General features: G+C 45.2%; 1 protein-coding gene across 1 annotated transcript; it reads left to right on the top strand.

Annotated features, from left to right (window-relative positions):
* Window positions 1–3: 3 nt before the first annotated feature.
* LOC306917696 (uncharacterized protein) lies at window positions 4–17849 on the top strand. The gene is made up of 4 exons (XM_079530605.1): window positions 4–874; window positions 4314–4508; window positions 9903–10307; window positions 15738–17849. Exons 3-4 carry the CDS (start codon window positions 10059–10061, stop codon window positions 15888–15890), a joined length of 402 nt encoding a protein of 133 aa, XP_079386731.1. The 5' UTR covers window positions 4–874; window positions 4314–4508; window positions 9903–10058; the 3' UTR covers window positions 15891–17849.
* The last annotated feature ends 228 nt before the right edge of the window (window positions 17850–18077 follow it).

The following is an 18077-nucleotide window of genomic DNA, read 5'->3' as shown; positions in this document are numbered from 1 at the left end:
GGAATCGGAGAGAAGCTCTTTGTTGATCCTCATCTAGAGAAAAGAGACATTTTCCACATTCTATAAGTTGTAAGTATATTTAACAACGTAACGTTTATCACCCTGAGCTGGAATCGACCCCCGATCTCCAACTCTCTGGAGCAGCCACGCCAGGAGAGCTAGCTCAAGGTACGGCCGAGTCTTAACAACTGAAGCCATCTCGGCCTCGGGACTCCAGCGGTGTTTCCTCCTTCATTCAGCCCAGCTTCGAGTTCCATTTGTCGGCGTTGAAGCCAAGGAAACAGGGGTAGTTTGGAAGATAGTCTCTTACACACTATTGCCTATAAGTTATAAGTATATTTAACACACATTCTATATTACAGTAGGAACAGAGACATTTACACATTATATAGCCTATGTTTATATTACATTAAGTCGGTTCTTCGGTGTCACTGAAACGTGACGACCCGAAATCATCTCTTGGCACTCCAGCGGTGTATCCTCACTCATTCAGCCCAGCATCGAGTTCAATTTGTCAGCGTTGAAGCCAAGGAAACAGCAGTAGTTTCGAAGAGAGTCTATTTGGTTTAAATGTCTCCTAAAGGAGGTAAAACGAGTCAAATGGCTGTACGGCTGAAGATACATGAACACATGACGTCAGTGGTGGGAGAGGACATATTGTGTGTTTTGGACAAACAGCAGCGTGGTCCTGATGTTTGTTGTGTGAAGCTTGATGATCATGTCAGAGTGTTTGTATTGGAGCGCCTCCGTGTGGCCGCGGTGTGGATGTGCAGCCTCTTCCAGAGAGAGATGGAGACACTAGAGATTCTGCTGGAGAAACAGAACAAACTGCTGGACATTGATTTTGATATGGACATCGATCTACACACTGCAGGTATGTGTTAGACACAACACTAAACTACACACTGCAGGTACACACACACACACACACACAGTGACGGATCAACCCCTCTCAAGGCCCTGGCGCTTCTCAAAATCAAAAGGCCCTACAGATTCAGCCAATTAATTAATTAATTAATTAACATGCATTTCGCCGTTTAGCGCATATCCACTACTGCCTGCGCTGCCCGCTGACACACAAGACACAGCCGCACTGGGCACAGCCTTTCCAACTTCAGTCTCTGCTAAACTATTATGTAAGGACTAGGAGTAGCCGCAATTTGCAACTCTAGATTTTTTTATAATGGGATGAATCTAGAGTTGCAATACCCTCCATTGGCTCCCCACTCATCATTTTGCGTTTGCGATCTGCTTGTCTTAAACGACGTTAAACTCACCAACTTTGCAGCTGTAGTCCAAGCTTGAATTATTCTCTTTCAATCTGCCGAGCTTGTTTTTCATAAAAATCCCCCGTAGACATGTTATGAGCTACTTTCTGTCAATAAGAAGAAATGTTGGAGTTTGGAAGCACTCGTTTGTCTTAAGGGGTCGCGCTGCTGCCTCCTGCATTATGTGCAAATGCGAAACAGATGCATGCAGGGATGTTCAGTGACTTACGACGAGCGCTTCCAAACTCCAGCACTTAGAAAAATAATCACTTGCACAGAATTTCTTGACAGAAAGTAGCTCATAACATGTCTACGGGGGATTTTTATGAAAAACAAGCTCGGCAGATTGAAAGAGAATAATTCAAGCTTGGACTACAGCTGCAATGTTGGTGAGTTTAACGTCGTTTAAGACAAGCAGATCGCAAACGCAAAATGATGAGTGGGGAGTCAATGGAGGGTATTGCAACTCTAGATTCATCCCATTATAAAAAAATCTAGAGTTGCAAATTCAAATTGCGGCTAGGACTAGGAGATTACTTTATGGTTATTAATACAGTCATTAACAATAAACATGCAGCAGCATGTTTTGTCTAAATTGTCTTTGTGGCCAACAAATGTAGCTACATTTGCAAACAGTGCTGTTGTTACATGGTCCATATAACGTGTGTAACAGACAATGTCAATATGCTATATTAATATTAGAACGTTTTAAAGACAGATTAATTATTGACGACAATGCAACCAAGTTGTGGTGGGCGCAACGTCACTGAAAACTTTCATAATAGCAAATTAGCAATTACATTAATTTACTCACGAGTGCTGAAATCGTGAAATGGAGGATGTAAGAACACACTTTTGTTGCATTAGAGCAGGGTAAATATGTTTACGCCAAGGTCTTGTGTTTATATTCCTCTTACATAGGCTGTAGGCTATGTTATTGTCGCAACAACAACACACGTTGGTCGGTCTGAGAGAGGGGGCCTTCTAGAGCGAGGGGGCTTCTGACGGCGTCGCTTACTCGCTTCCCCTCTGTCGGAGGAGGAAGCAACGCGCAGCCGTCGGGAACCCCCCCAAGCCCCCCCCTTGCTGCTAGTATCGGGCTGCTACAGAAACTGTCAGACGAGAAGACCAAAAACACTAGCGGGGGTTCCTGTGTTGCGTTATATTTTTCGACAGAAGCAACAGTTGTACCTATAGTCTCGTACCGGGCCCTGCAAGCTTCGGGCCCTGGCGCTTAAGCTCCACCTAGTTCCATTGTTAGTCCGGCTCTGCACACACACACACACACACACACACACCAAACTACACACTGCAATCCAATCCAATCCAATCCAACTTTATTTATAGAGCACGTTTAAAAACAACAGAGTTGACCAAAGTGCTTTACATAACATAACAAAAAACACAAATAAAAGTGCACAACATTGTCAAAAACATATTATAGAGATACAAATATACAACAGGGTGGAGAAAAACAAAACAAACAATAAAACAAAAGATAAAAATAAAATAAATAAAAAATAACTCACTCTGGGGTAAAAGCTTGGGAATAAAAAAGTGTTTTAAGACGGGATTTAAAAATAGGGATAGAGGGGGACAGTTTTACAGAGAGGGGGAGTTCATTCCACAGTTTAGGGGCAGCTACGGAAAAGGCACGATCTCCCCTAAGTCTCAGTTTTGCCTTTGGGACCTCCAGCAGAAGTTTGTTTGCTGATCTCAATGATCTTTCTGGGACATACAATTTTAAAAGATCTGAAATATAGGGAGGTGCTAGCCCATTAAGGGATTTAAAAACAAGCAATAAAATCTTAAACTTGATCCTAAAACAAACAGGGAGCCAGTGCAGTGAAGCTAAAATGGGGGAAATGTGGTCACGCCTTCTTGTACCTGTCAGAAGGCGTGCAGCAGCATTTTGCACTAGTTGCAATCTATAAATGCAGCCCTGGCTAGCCCCAACATAAAGTGCATTGCAGTAATCCAGGCGGGTAGTGATAAAAGCATGTATGACTTTTTCAAAATCTAAAAAAGTTAAAAAAGGCTTCACCTTAGATAAAATCCTGAGCTGGAAAAAAGCGGTTTTTAAAACTAAATTCACCTGTTTATCCATTAAAAAATCACTGTCCATTCTTACACCAAGGTTGGTTACGGTGGGTTTAATGTATTGTGCCAGGGGGCCGAGGTCCACTTCGGACATATTTGCAGCAAGACTGGGTTTAACAATCATAATCTCTGTTTTGCTCTCATTCAAATTTAAAAAATGTAAAGCCATCCAGGCTTTAATGTCATCCAGACATTCCAGTTACACACACACACACACACACACACATACACACACACCAAACTACACACTGCAGGTACAATTTATAATTTGTACCGGGAAATAAATACCTTTAGTTACTCCACTGCGCCTTCTACCGATATTGCCCATAGAATAAGGGCCTTTCTCGGCCCCACCCTTCTCCCATGTGTTTAGTTTCCAAGATGGCCACAGCACCAGGAGGGGGTGGGGCGGAGGTGAGTGGGCGGGGTCAACATATGCCCTTTCTGGGCTGCATTCAAGACACTTGCCTTGTGTCTGAACACAGCTTTGATGGATGTGTTCTGCCCCCCTCCTCCCCATCAAACAAAATGTTTGGTCAAACCATATGGGCTTCCATTGGAAATGCATTGGAGCAGCCATTAAACGCAGACACAAGACTGGTGTCTTGAATGTGTGAACGCAGCCCAGTAAGGGCATATGTCGACCCCACCCCCTCACCTCCGCCCCACCCCCTCCTGGTGCTGCGGCCATCTTGGATCCTAAACACAATATAAACAAATGGGAGGGGTGAGGCAGAGAAAGGCCCTTATTGCCTCATAGAGAATAGTTGTTGTTCAGATGAAGTAAAAAAACAAAACAAGTGCGGACACACAGACACAGGCTTGCCTATTCCAGGAGCCTCTACTTGTGTTTTTTAAACAATGTCATCCTGACATGATAAAAAAGCATTTGAGTTGTTGAGCTGATGCTAACCTATTCTCTCCTCCTTCTGTCTGTGTGTAAAGAGGTTTCATCTGAATATGAGAAGTGGAGATCCAGTCTGGTCCAGGAGGAACCACAACCTCCACAACATCAGAGGACATCCAGTCTGGTCCAGGAGGAACCACAACCTCCACACATTAAAGAAGAACAGGAGGAGGAGGCTGATGTGTCATCATTGACCTTACTAGACTGGGAGATGAGCTGTGACACTCTCGCAGGTATTATAAAATCAAATATCACTTTATCGATTCTAATCTAACAAGCGACATGTTATGACCTGCTACTTTCTGGCGAGTTCCTACGGCACCGCAGGCGTGCATTAATGACGATAAAGAACACCCTCTCGTGTAATATTGCTTAATTCAGCCATTGCTCACGCCTGCTGTCAGCTGGTAATGTGTCAAAATCAAATGACTGACAGCTGTCACACAGTTTGGTACAGACTCAGAGCACCCTGCCGCCGCTGTGTTCAAAATGCACACTTGTGTATGTGGCAGCTCTGCCCACAGAGGTTGTCGTATTAAAGAATATAGGGGGAGGTGCGTGGGTGCGTGCGCTAATTATACGTCACACTTACGACACACATCAGTGTTTATTTCATTGACTGTCAAGGGTTCCAGCCTCCAGGAAGTACCCTAAATACAAAGCGAATACACCATTGCACATACGAAACACACCAGGGGGTCTAATGAAGTGCTGTCACCTCATAGACACGTGAAAAACTGGAAAGATATTGTGGCACTAGGGCTGGGGCGGTATGGGAGTTTTATTACCGCGGTTATTGTCGGCCCCATACCGCCGGTATGGCGGTAATTACCGCACCCCCCCCCCCCCCCCTCCGGTTTTATAGTGTTATTCAGTCCGGTGGAACACCGTGTACGGAGATGTATAGAGCAGCTCAGCAGTCAGCACAATCCGGTAAAACACCGTGTACGGAGATGTATAGAGCAGCTCAGCACAATGTATGCACCGCGGACCCCAGATGTCATTTTTTTATTCGATTTAATGGCGGTTTTATTAAGGTCCCGTCGTTTACTTATCACCTATGCTGCTGCTTTACTTTTAAGGAAGCCGGACAATACCTGTAGCCTACAAAGATTAACAATAAAGAACTTGAAGTTTACTTTAACGTGAACCTCGTCTGTCTTTACTGATACTGAATGGACCTCATCAATGAACATTTAATATGACATCACTTTCTGGCAAAAATAAATGATTATCATGATTCACCATGTTATTATGATGCCACGGTAGCCTCGCAAGTTGTATTGCTTGTTTTATTTACCTGCTGATGTTTGCTCGTCTCGTAGTCACGCTGCAAATCATCGTTCCAAATGTTTATATTCCAACGCGGTATAGTAAAGAAATTGCAGGGCCATCCATGATCATGACATTAATGTAATCCGTGAAAGATTATTTGGAAAGTCTCGTCTCAGATAAAAAAAACATTTTGCAGATCAAACTGTCGTATTTGTTTGCGACAGTGCCGTCTTCCGTGACCATCACGTGAATCGACGCCGGAAATGGCAGATCTCCAAGCTCGGAGGTGAGCTTGTAGATCAGCTTTTTTGACAGGTGATACGCGGAAGTATTACATTATAATGGTGATGTACTCCGAGCCAAGCTATTTCAAATCAATCAATTCAACATGAACAAACCTGTGAATGCTATAGGTGCGATACCGTGCGAAATATAAATAGCTAAGTCGAAAAAAGAAAAGAGCAATTCCATAGACCATGCGATTCTTGGGAGATGGTAAAATGTCGCCATCTACTGCTTATTTAATATAAGCAATAGATGGCGACATTTTACCAGTAAAGTAAAGTTTTGCCAGTTGACGTTCTTTAGGCTATACAAAACATTATACACTGTCTGTAATTGTATACTGGAGATATTTACATTAAAGTCATTAACATGAACCAACAATTTCCAAATACGATTTATTCATAGCCATTAGCCATTGAACAGCAGCACAACAATAAAAAAACAAAAAAAAGGCATAGGCAAATTTAGCGCAGAACTAGTCTAGCCTAGTAAGCCTACTAGACTAGTACAGTATCAAGTAAGGTCACAGACAGTGCACTTCTGCTGCTGCAGAGCAAATCCAGCAGAAACAATTTAAGTAAATGCAAATTGCAAAGTCAGTCACAGTCTCACAGTATCACAACAATTCTTTGAAAAAAGAATTATTTCAGTGCAAAAATATGTTCAAGCACAAACAAACAAAACAAAAAACAGCCATTTAGGCAATATAGTGCAATGCTCTGCTGTAGGGTGTAGTGCAAATTCACAGTATAATGCAACAACTAGTAAGTAGTAGGTAAAGTAAGTAAGTAAATAAAACAGAACAAATATGTTCCAGGAACATAATATAATGTCCTTGGACTTTGACATGAAATAGTTTGAAAATGAAAACCACTGAATAATCATCTATATCAGTGGCACTGATATAGAAACATAGGGTTTTCTGAAAACTGCCAGGATTTAGAACACATTTTGTAGAATCGTCCTCAGGTCGAAATGGGAACATAAAGCCCATCTAACTAGGCAGTAGGCACGCAAGGCAGCTTTGGCTGCTCTTTTTCAAGTAAAGTAGTAAGTAAGTAAGTAAATAAAATGGAACAAATATGTTCCAAGAACATAATATGTCCTTGAGACCTTGACATGAAATAGCCCATCCTAACTAGGCACACAAGGCAGCTTTGGCTGCTCTTTTTCAAGTAGTAAGTAGTAAGTAAGTAAGTAAACAAGTAGTAAGTAAGTAAGTAAATAAAACAGAACAAATATGTTCCAAGAACATAATATAATGTCCTTGACATGAAATAGCCCATCTAACTAGGCACACAAGGCAGCTTTGGCTGCTCTTTTTCAAGTAAAGTAGTAAGTAAGTAAGTAAATAAAACGAAACATATGTTCCAAGAACATAATATAATGTCCTTGACATGAAATAGCCCATCTAACTAGGCACGCAAGGCAGCTTTGGCTGATCTTTTTCTAGCCTCACGTTCACTTTTCAGGTTTCTTGCCAGGCAAACCAACATGTTGACTTTTTCTGGCTTAAGGCAGGCCCTCATTGGTGTCACCACCCTGCCAGCAGCACTGAACACACGCTCCGACGCAGTGCTTGTAGCACATACGGTCATGTACTTTCTGGCAAGCTTGGACAAGAGAGGGAATCTGGCCTCATTGTGCTTCCACCAGATGAGCGGATCATCATGATCATCAATGGCTTCCTCCTGGATATATCTCGTGAGCTCTGTGTCTGCACGGATTCTCTTGGGGATCGGAATGGAGGCCCTTTGTTTCCGTTGGCTCAGAAGGTCAGCCAGAGTCCTCTTTTTGATAGGAGGTGGTGCACGTGGAGGGGCATCATCATCATCATCTCCATCTGAGGCCCTGGCCCTGGGCATGGCACCATCATCATCACGCCTGAGCCTCTCTTCGTCAGCCATTTCGGCTAATATCTCTTCGAGTATGACATCTTTCACTTCATCAGCTGGGATGCAGCCCTTGTGTCTGGGATCAAGAAACGATGCCTTTGCCAACAAATGCTGTAGTTTAGGGTCTGCGTACTTCGCATTCAAGACATCAAGCATCTTCTTCCTCAGGTTTACCGTTAACTCGGTGTCTTGTGGCTCAGTCGTTGCGAGAATTTCCTCGTTTAACAGCTGCAACACTGGTTTCACAGAAGAGCCTGTGACTGAGTTCTCCTCAGAGAGGGAATCTGTGATAGAGGGCACTATGAGCCTGTTCTGCGTCAGGCCAGGTGACGAGCAGAGTTTAATGTTTATTTTGTCCGTGTTTGTTTTACATCACCATTACATCACCCAACCATAGCAACATGAGTTAATATATTAGCGCCCCTCACTTCACTCGGGTGTGATTTTATTTAACGTATATACTTTTATTTTTTTGCATTTGCTCATTGTATCACTTTGAGATTCCCATTATTATATTAGGCCTATATATTTAATAAAATACGTCGATAACTATTGACTATTGATTAAGAAATATGAAATTAAGAACAACTTTAACTCACCATGACTAAACCTTTGGCAGGAGTTTCAAGGTTTGGGTTGAGGTCCTTCAGTGTTTCCCTGAGCTTTTTCTTTTTTATGAAAAGGTTCTCACGAGACCTTTGCACATGCCGAGTGCTCGGGATGTCCTGGCATCCTCCGCCTTCAATGCATTGGTTACAGCCAAATGCAAATTGTGGCCAAAGCAGTTTAGCCATGTCCACCCAAGGTCTCGAATAGCAGCAACTATGTTGGCTCCATTATCCGTAGTAATGCAAGCCAGTCGCTTCTCATCCAGTTGCCAGCGTTGGAGGGCTTCTCTGAGGGCTTCAGCCAAATGTACTGCAGTGTGGCTTTCTGGTAGAAACTCTGTCTCCAAGCACTTCACTTTTAACACCCACTCTTTGGTCAAGTAGTGTACCGTAAGGCTCATGTAGGGCATCATGTTTACGCTTGACCACAAATCGGTTGTCAACGAGTAGAAGGAAACGTCCTTCAGCTCCTGCTCGACATCTTCTCTCATCGCATCATACAAACCCGGCACTGCTTTCCCAGAAAAGTATTTTCTGTCAGGTAGTGTATATTGTCTGTCGAACGTGTACAACATGTCCATGAATGCCCCTTTATCCACGGTGCGAAATGGTACGGTTTCTTCAGCCAAGTAGCGTACCACGCTGTCGGTGAGCTTACGCCATCGGTTGCTGTCTCGCTCGTATTTTGCCACTCTAGCATAGGACTCGGAGACTCCTAGCTGTCGCCTGCTATGTCCTTCATTTCCAGAAGTAGAACTGCTTTCGCCGCCATCGGCGCCGTGCTTCGACTCAGCAAACTTTGCAGGATGGCTTACTCTGAGATGCGTCCTGGGGTTTGTTGTATTTCCACGACGAGCAGGAATCTTGGCGCCACAGATGCGGAAAATAACCTCATCCACATTTTTTGGCTTGCCGTTGTCGTCTGGTATAAACCCAAAATATTTCCAAATAGACGCTGTGACATTTGGCTTAGTAATCAATTTCGTTATATCGACAACAACACCTCCACCTCCAGTTGCCATTTATTGTTTGGAGAGGAGAAACACGTTGAGCGGAAGTTGACTGGATTGGTCGACTCAACTCAGACAGGCAGTGGCACACACAAGAAACCCCCCATACGTTTTATAATGGACTGTCCCTGTCCGTGTCTTGCTCAAGATAACTGATTTACAAGCTAACACTGCCTCGAGTCGAGAGGCGATCTTAGCTTGTGGGTCTGCTATTAAGGAGCCGACACAATCCCGCCCCCGAACGCGAAGCCAATACCATACAGGTTAGCCTAGTCTAGCATCATGATTCATGATATGTTCATAAATAATCAGACACTAAACAATGATACTTGTTTATTATGGTTAACTTTTGTTTTAATTTTATACAACACCATATGCACCCGTAGGCCTATATAAAAAAAGTTTAAATAAATTAAATGAAAAAAAAAACGCGGTAATGAACCCGACACCGCGGTATGCGTTACATACCGGCGGTATGGTGATATTGCGGTTATTGCACCCAGCCCTATGTGGCACTCCATCTTTAAAGTATTTATTGTATTCCTTCATTTTAGAGCAGTGTGTGGAGTCCAGTCTGCAGGTGAAGATCAGTTCTCCAGCCACGACTGGTTATATTAAACAGGAACCTGAAGACGACCTTGAACAGGAACCTGAAGACCACCTTAAACAGGAACCTGAAGACCACCTTAAACAGGAACCTGAAGACCACCATGAACAGGAACCTGAAGACCACCTTAAACAGGAACCTGAAGACCACCTTGAACATGAACCTGAAGACCACCTTGAACAGGAACCTGAAGACCACCTTGAACAGGAACCTGAAGACCACCTTGAACAGGAACCTGAATACCACCTTAAACAGGAACCTGAAGACCACCTTAAACAGGAACCTGAAGACCACCTTAAACAGGAACCTGAAGACTACCTTAAACATGAACCTGAAGACCACATGGATCCCAGTAAGTTTAAAGCAATCTGTCTTTATTTATTTTATTGGTGAAAGTGGGTCGGTACTGAGGGTGTAAAGATGTCTTTATTTATTTTATTGGTGAAAGTGGGTCGGTACTGAGGGTGTAAAGATGTCTATTTATTTTATTGGTGACAGTGGGTCGGTACTGAAGGTGAAAATATATGAACCAATATGAATCGGTTATCGACTTAAGCATTAACAATGTGACTACATCGATGCATTGATCTAAATGTATTCTGAATGGGACGATGGTTTGGTTGTAAATGTATTAATGCGTTCACTGAAGCTTTGCAGTTAATTCTACTTCAGTATACTATTAACTATCCCCGGCCGGGTCATACCAAAGACTATATAAATGGGACCCAGTGCCTCCCTGCTTGGCACTCAGCATCAAGGGTTGGATTTTGGGTAAGTCCCTGCGATATACTAGCGTCATGTCTAGGGGGTGTACTTGTACATCAAGCTGCCTCACGCTACAGAAACAGGAGATAGGCTCCTGCCCATGGGCCTCATGGCTCGGCAAGGCTTACTATTAACTTTTACTACTACTTTTACTTTATAAATAATAATGACCATAGACATAAAGGCTAGATGGAATAAATAATAATGACCATAGACATATTATAATAATATCTCAAACTCGTATAGCGCTTTTCTGAGTAAACAAAGATGCTTTACATGGGGGGCAGGGGTAACAACAAAAATAAAAACTACTTTATTAGGAAAAATAAATAAACACTAAGAGCTAAAAACATTAAAAACATTGAAAAGGGTTAGCTGGGTAAAGCAAATTGCACCACCAAGGGCAAGGTGGAGCCTGCGGAACCGTTGCGGCTCGAGAATCCACCATTCCTGAATAAAGTGCCTGGTGCTGGGAGTCTGGTGCAACGCACAGGGCCTGACCTGGTGAGAGCAGGAGTGGACCTGGTGAGACGTAGGAGGGGCCCGGACAGGAGTCAACCCACAGAGCCTAGTCCTTCCACGCGCCAGAATGGTACCTCCCAGTCCCGGCAGAGTAGTTCAGGAGGAACGGATTGTGTGGCCCTGGTTTTTCCCTAATGGGACTGATCGAGGGTAGCTACTGGGACGTAAGTCGGGACTTGATCACCCCGGCTGGGTCACCTGAGTGAGGGGTATGATGTTGGGAGACCCGAAACCCTGATGACCTTGGGATACATCACTGAGGATACGTCCCAGGTGCATCCATGTATGTATGTATTTTGTTTTAGTTATTCTTTTTATAGTGACTCATAGGAATAGACTACGTGACAACCAGGAATAGTCTGGTGACCACCGGAGAGACGGGTGGCAGCCGGAAAGTAGACGGAACCCGGGAGCAGTATGGGTTGGCGCCCCAGCCTGTGTCTTCCGTGAGGAAGAAGCCCAACAAACCCACGGTGAGGCCTTTAGGAGGGCCATTCAAGCCTCAAGCGGAGCCTGCAGCACCACCAAGGGCAAGGTGGAGCCTGCGGAACCGTTGCGGCTCGAGAATCCACCATTCCTGAATAAAGTGCCTGGTGCTGGGAGTCTGGTGCAACGCACAGGGCCTGACCTGGTGAGAGCAGGAGTGGACCTGGTGAGACGTAGGAGGGGCCCGGACAGGAGTCAACCCACAGAGCCTAGTCCTTCCACGCGCCAGAATGGTACCTCCCAGTCCCGGCAGAGTAGTTCAGGAGGAACGGATTGTGTGGCCCTGGTTTTTCCCTAATGGGACTGATCGAGGGTAGCTACTGGGACGTAAGTCGGGACTTGATCACCCCGGCTGGGTCACCTGAGTGAGGGGTATGATGTTGGGAGACCCGAAACCCTGATGACCTTGGGATACATCACTGAGGATACGTCCCAGGTGCATCCATGTATGTATGTATTTTGTTTTAGTTATTCTATTTATAGTGACTCATAGGAATAGACTACGTGACAACCAGGAATAGTCTGGTGACCACCGGAGAGACGGGTGGCAGCCGGAAAGTAGACGGAACCCGGGAGCAGTATGGGTTGGCGCCCCAGCCTGTGTCTTCCGTGAGGAAGAAGCCCAACAAACCCACGGTGAGGCCTTTAGGAGGGCCATTCAAGCCTCAAGCGGAGCCTGCAGCACCACCAAGGGCAAGGTGGAGCCTGCGGAACCGTTGCGGCTCGAGAATCCACCATTCCTGAATAAAGTGCCTGGTGCTGGGAGTCTGGTGCAACGCACAGGGCCTGACCTGGTGAGAGCAGGAGTGGACCTGGTGAGACGTAGGAGGGGCCCGGACAGGAGTCAACCCACAGAGCCTAGTCCTTCCACACGCCAGAATGGTACCTCCCAGTCCCGGCAGAGTAGTTCAGGAGGAACGGATTGTGTGGCCCTGGTTTTTCCCTAATGGGACTGATCGACGGTAGCTACTGGGACGTAAGTCGGGACTTGATCACCCCGGCTGGGTCACCTGAGTGAGGGGTATGATGTTGGGAGACCCGAAACCCTGATGACCTTGGGATACATCACTGAGGATACGTCCCAGGTGCATCCATGTATGTATGTGTTTTGTTTTAGTTATTCTATTTATAGTGACTCATAGGAATAGACTACGTGACAACCAGGAATAGTCTGGTGACCACCGGAGAGACGGGTGGCAGCCAGAAAGTAGACGGCACCCGGGAGCAGTATGGGTTGGCGCCCTAGCCTGTGTCTTCCGTGAGGAAGAAGCCCAACAAACCCACGGTGAGGCCTTTAGGAGGGCCATTCAAGCCTCAAGCGGAGCCTGCGGCACCACCAAAAGCAAGGTGGAGCCTGCGGAACCGTTGCGGCTCGAGAATCCACCATTCCTGAATAAAGTGCCTGGTGCTGGGAGTCTGGTGCAACGCACAGGGCCTGACCTAGTGAGAGCAGGAGTCAACCCACAGAGCCTAGTCCTTCCACGCGCCAGAATGGTACCTCCCAGTCCCGGCAGAGTAGTTCAGGAGGAACGGATTGTGTGGCCCTGGTTTTTCCCTAATGGGACTGATCGAGGGTAGCTACTGGGACGTAAGTCGGGACTTGATCACCCCGGCTGGGTCACCTGAGTGAGGGGTATGATGTTGGGAGACCCGAAACCCTGATGACCTTGGGATACATCACTGAGGATACGTCCCAGGTGCATCCATGTATGTATGTATTTTGTTTTAGTTATTCTATTCATAGTGACTCATAGGAATAGACTACGTGACAACCAGGAATAGTCTGGTGACCACCGGAGAGACGGGTGGCAGCCGGAAAGTAGACGGAACCCGGGAGCAGTATGGGTTGGCGCCCCAGCCTGTGTCTTCCGTGAGGAAGAAGCCCAACAAACCCACGGTGAGGCCTTTAGGAGGGCCATTCAAGCCTCAAGCGGAGCCTGCAGCACCACCAAGGGCAAGGTGGAGCCTGCGGAACCGTTGCGGCTCGAGAATCCACCATTCCTGAATAAAGTGCCTGGTGCTGGGAGTCTGGTGCAACGCACAGGGCCTGACCTGGTGAGAGCAGGAGTGGACCTGGTGAGACGTAGGAGGGGCCCGGACAGGAGTCAACCCACAGAGCCTAGTCCTTCCACGCGCCAGAATGGTACCTCCCAGTCCCGGCAGAGTAGTTCAGGAGGAACGGATTGTGTGGCCCTGGTTTTTCCCTAATGGGACTGATCGACGGTAGCTACTGGGACGTAAGTCGGGACTTGATCACCCCGGCTGGGTCACCTGAGTGAGGGGTATGATGTTGGGAGACCCGAAACCCTGATGACCTTGGGATACATCACTGAGGATACGTCCCAGGTGCATCCATGTATGTATGTGTTTTGTTTTAGTTATTCTATTTATAGTGACTCATAGGAATAGACTACGTGACAACCAGGAATAGTCTGGTGACCACCGGAGAGACGGGTGGCAGCCAGAAAGTAGACGGCACCCGGGAGCAGTATGGGTTGGCGCCCTAGCCTGTGTCTTCCGTGAGGAAGAAGCCCAACAAACCCACGGTGAGGCCTTTAGGAGGGCCATTCAAGCCTCAAGCGGAGCCTGCGGCACCACCAAAAGCAAGGTGGAGCCTGCGGAACCGTTGCGGCTCGAGAATCCACCATTCCTGAATAAAGTGCCTGGTGCTGGGAGTCTGGTGCAACGCACAGGGCCTGACCTAGTGAGAGCAGGAGTGGACCTGGTGAGACGTAGGAGGGGCCCGGACAGGAGTCAACCCACAGAGCCTAGTCCTTCCACGCGCCAGAATGGTACCTCCCAGTCCTGGCAGAGTAGTTCAGGAAGAACGAATTGTGTGGCCCTGGTTTTTCCCTAATGGGACTGATCGAGGGTAACTACTGGGACGTAAGTCGGGACTTGATCACCCCGGCTGGGTCACCTGAGTGAGGGGTATGATGTTGGGAGACCCGAAACCCTGATGACCTTGGGATACATCACTGAGGATACGTCCCAGGTGCATCCATGTTTTGAAGGTTTGGAGGGGAGCCAGGTTGTTAAGTGCTTTGTAGGTGGTCAGGAGTGTTTTGAAATGGATTCTTTGTTTGCCTGGGAGCCAGTGAAGGTCACGGAGGACTGGTGTAATATGGTCTCTGGAACGGGTACCAGTGAGAAAAAAGGCGTCGTTCACCAGTCGGCCATCTTGCTACAGTGAACTTTTCTGGTACATTCTATGGTAGCTGGTAATCAGCCCAAACAAAAATACTCTTAACTCGCTGAAATCTTGACAGATTTACAAATGGGTTGGTTTATTACAAACGCCATCAACATGGCTATGATTCAGGATGCTTATCTGCTTAAATCCTTTTTATATGAAAGTCCATTATAAGTATGCAGTATCATCTGACGTTTATAACAAACCAAACTGTTGGTGCAAGGTCTTATATAGCCTGATCAGCTGTGGTCTGACGTAATGTCAGTGACCATAGTAACCATGCTCATATCTTTGGGTCCCACGTACAGGTACACGTACAGGTACACGGGTACAGACAAAGCTGGTTGTTGAAGTGGTTTGCACCACTCAAGTACATGCTACACAGACACAATGCTGTGAGTGGGCGAGCTACCTTTAGCAAGATGGCCGACATGCGGCGACGTCACGCTCCATTGGCCAGCAGCGGGGACGAGTCATCTAGCCTTTCTATAACGTCCCTCTCCATTTGCCAGCAGCAGGGGCGAGTCATCTACCCCTTCTATAACGTCACTCTCCATTGGCCAGCAGCGGGGACGTGTCATCTAGCCTTTCTCATATATATCTATGATAATGACTACCTCTCATTCAGCTCGTCTCACATCTTCTATGAGAGTGCTGCAATGTAAAGAAACAACGGCCACACTATTTACAGCACAGTCAGTTCACCGTCACATTTCAATGTTAAATTTTTCAATCTGTTGATACCTCTTACAGCCACTACTCTGCACTACAAGATTCAAACCTGTTATAGAGTCTCTTTGTATTATTCTTTTCTAGACTTTCTGCACCTCCCTGTGTGTAAAGTGGAGGCTCCACCTGAAGAGGAGAGGAGCTCCAGTCTGGCCCAGGAAGAACCACAACCTCCACACATTAAAGAAGAACAGGAGGAGCTACTTCAAAGACCAGAAGAGGCTGGTGGGTCAACATTGACATTACTAGCAGTGAAAAGTGAAGATGATGATGATGAAAACAGAGAGACAGAGCCTGTAGCCGGCACCTCAACTGAACACATGAAAACACAAGCTGATGTAGAGGACTGTGGAACATCACAACCAACTAGTGATGAGCAGCTCCTCTCTTCACATTGTTCTGAATCTGACACTGAAGACAGTGATGAGTTGGAGGAGACTAGGACAGATCAGTCAGCTTTAAACACACTGAAATCACAAAACACACAAAATGTGGGAGGACAGCACAAGCTGTCCCAGGACCTGAAATCATCAAAACATCCTGACTCCATGAGGAGTCACACAGGGAAGAAACCTTTTAGCTGTACAGAGTGTGGCAAAATGTTTAATCTAAAGCCACATCTAAAAAGACACATGATGATTCATACAGGCGAAAAACCATTTTCGTGTACAGTATGTGGTAAAGGCTTTACTGTGACGGGTAATCTAAAAACACACATGATGACTCATACAGGCGAAAAGCCCTTCTCTTGTAGAGTATGTGGTGAAGGCTGTGTTAACACAAGTAATCTAAAAAGACACATGAGGATTCATACAGGCGAAAAGCCATTCTCTTGTACAGTATGTGGTAAAGGCTTTACTGTGACGGGTAATCTAAAAACACACATGATGACTCATACAGGTGAAAAGCCCTTCTCTTGTACAGTATGTGGTAAAGGCTATAATGTGACGGGTAGTCTAAAAGTACACATGAGGACTCATACAGGCGAAAAGCCATTTCCTTGTACAGTATGTGGTACAGGCTTTACTCGGACGGGTCATCTAAAAACACACATGATGACTCATACAGGTGAAAAGCCCTTCTCTTGTACAGTATGTGGTAAAGGCTATAATGTGACGGGTAATCTAAAAACACACATGATGACTCATACAGGCGAAAAGCCCTTCTCTTGTAGAGTATGTGGTGAAGGCTGTGTTAACACAAGTAATCTAAAAAGACACATGAGGATTCATACAGGCGAAAAGCCATTCTCTTGTACAGTATGTGGTAAAGGCTTTACTGTGACGGGTAATCTAAAAACACACATGAGGATTCATACAGGCGAAAAGCCATTCTCTTGTACAGTATGTGGTAAAGGCTTTATTGAGACGAGTAGTCTAAAAGTACACATGAGGACTCATACAGGCGAAAAGCCCTATACTTGTACAGTATGTGGTAAAGGCTTTACTATGACGGGTCATCTAAAAACACACATGATGACTCATACAGGTGAAAAGCCCTTCTCTTGTACAGTATGTGGTAAAGGCTATAATGTGACGGGTAATCTAAAAACACACATGATGACTCATACGGGTGAAAAGCCATTTCCTTGTACAGTATGTGGTAAAGGCTGTGTTAACACAAGTAATCTAAAAAGACACATGAGGATTCATACAGGCGAAAGGCCATTCTCTTGTACAGTTTGTGGTACAGGCTTTACTCAGGCAGGTAATCTAAAAACACACATGATGATTCATACAGGCTAAAAGCCTTTAGTTTAAGACATAATGTCTAATCCAGGATGATTTATGCAAAAGCAGAGGAATTACATGTGTAATCTGACAGTATCAACATGACAGAATAAAATACCCATTAATAGTATCTTGTGATTGAGTTTAATTTGTATCTTGTGTATGGATGTTATTTTCTATTCAACATGATTTCATTTTTATTTTATCTTGCATTATTCCCTCCAGCTCATAGGTTACTGGTAGTACAATATGAGCATCAGTGTGTGTCCACATTTGTCAGTATTTAACAAGTCATATGCATTAACATTCATGCAATAATTATGTTCATTGATATGCAGTAAAGTGCTCACAAGCCTTTAGTGTATGACATATGTCACCAGATTTGACTGAGAGACTGCCATCGCGCAAATTCCAGCTTTTTTTTGTTGAGTTAATAGCACAGGCAGACTCTTCACATAATAGAGCATGTCTGAAATAAGTGTCAGAGCTGAAATCGACATGAAAATATGAAATAAATGCTTAAACATGTAGCTAGGTGTAATGTTAGAGACCACAGAAGTGAACCTTTCAAGCCTGTTTTCACAACTTATTGTTTTCTGCAAGACAATACTCTATAAACCATATCTCCAAAACTGGTGGGTCAAACTGAACAACCAATATGTCAATTTGATATGATTCCCTGCTTTAATATGACGTG

Source organism: Electrona antarctica, assembly GCF_951216825.1.
Source record: "Electrona antarctica genome assembly, contig: SUPER_24_unloc_1, whole genome shotgun sequence".
NCBI lineage: Eukaryota > Metazoa > Chordata > Actinopteri > Myctophiformes > Myctophidae > Electrona > Electrona antarctica.
The sequence above is the reverse complement of the archived record's forward strand: the minus strand, read 5'-3'. Positions and strand labels throughout refer to the sequence as shown.

Coding starts and splice junctions, on each gene's coding strand:
- LOC306917696 (XM_079530605.1), top strand. CDS start 10,059: ATGAACAGGAACCTGAAGACCACCTTAAACAGGAACCTGAAGACCACC. Junction 10,308..15,737: donor TGAAGACCACATGGATCCCA/GTAAGTTTAAAG, acceptor ATTCTTTTCTAG/ACTTTCTGCACCTCCCTGTG.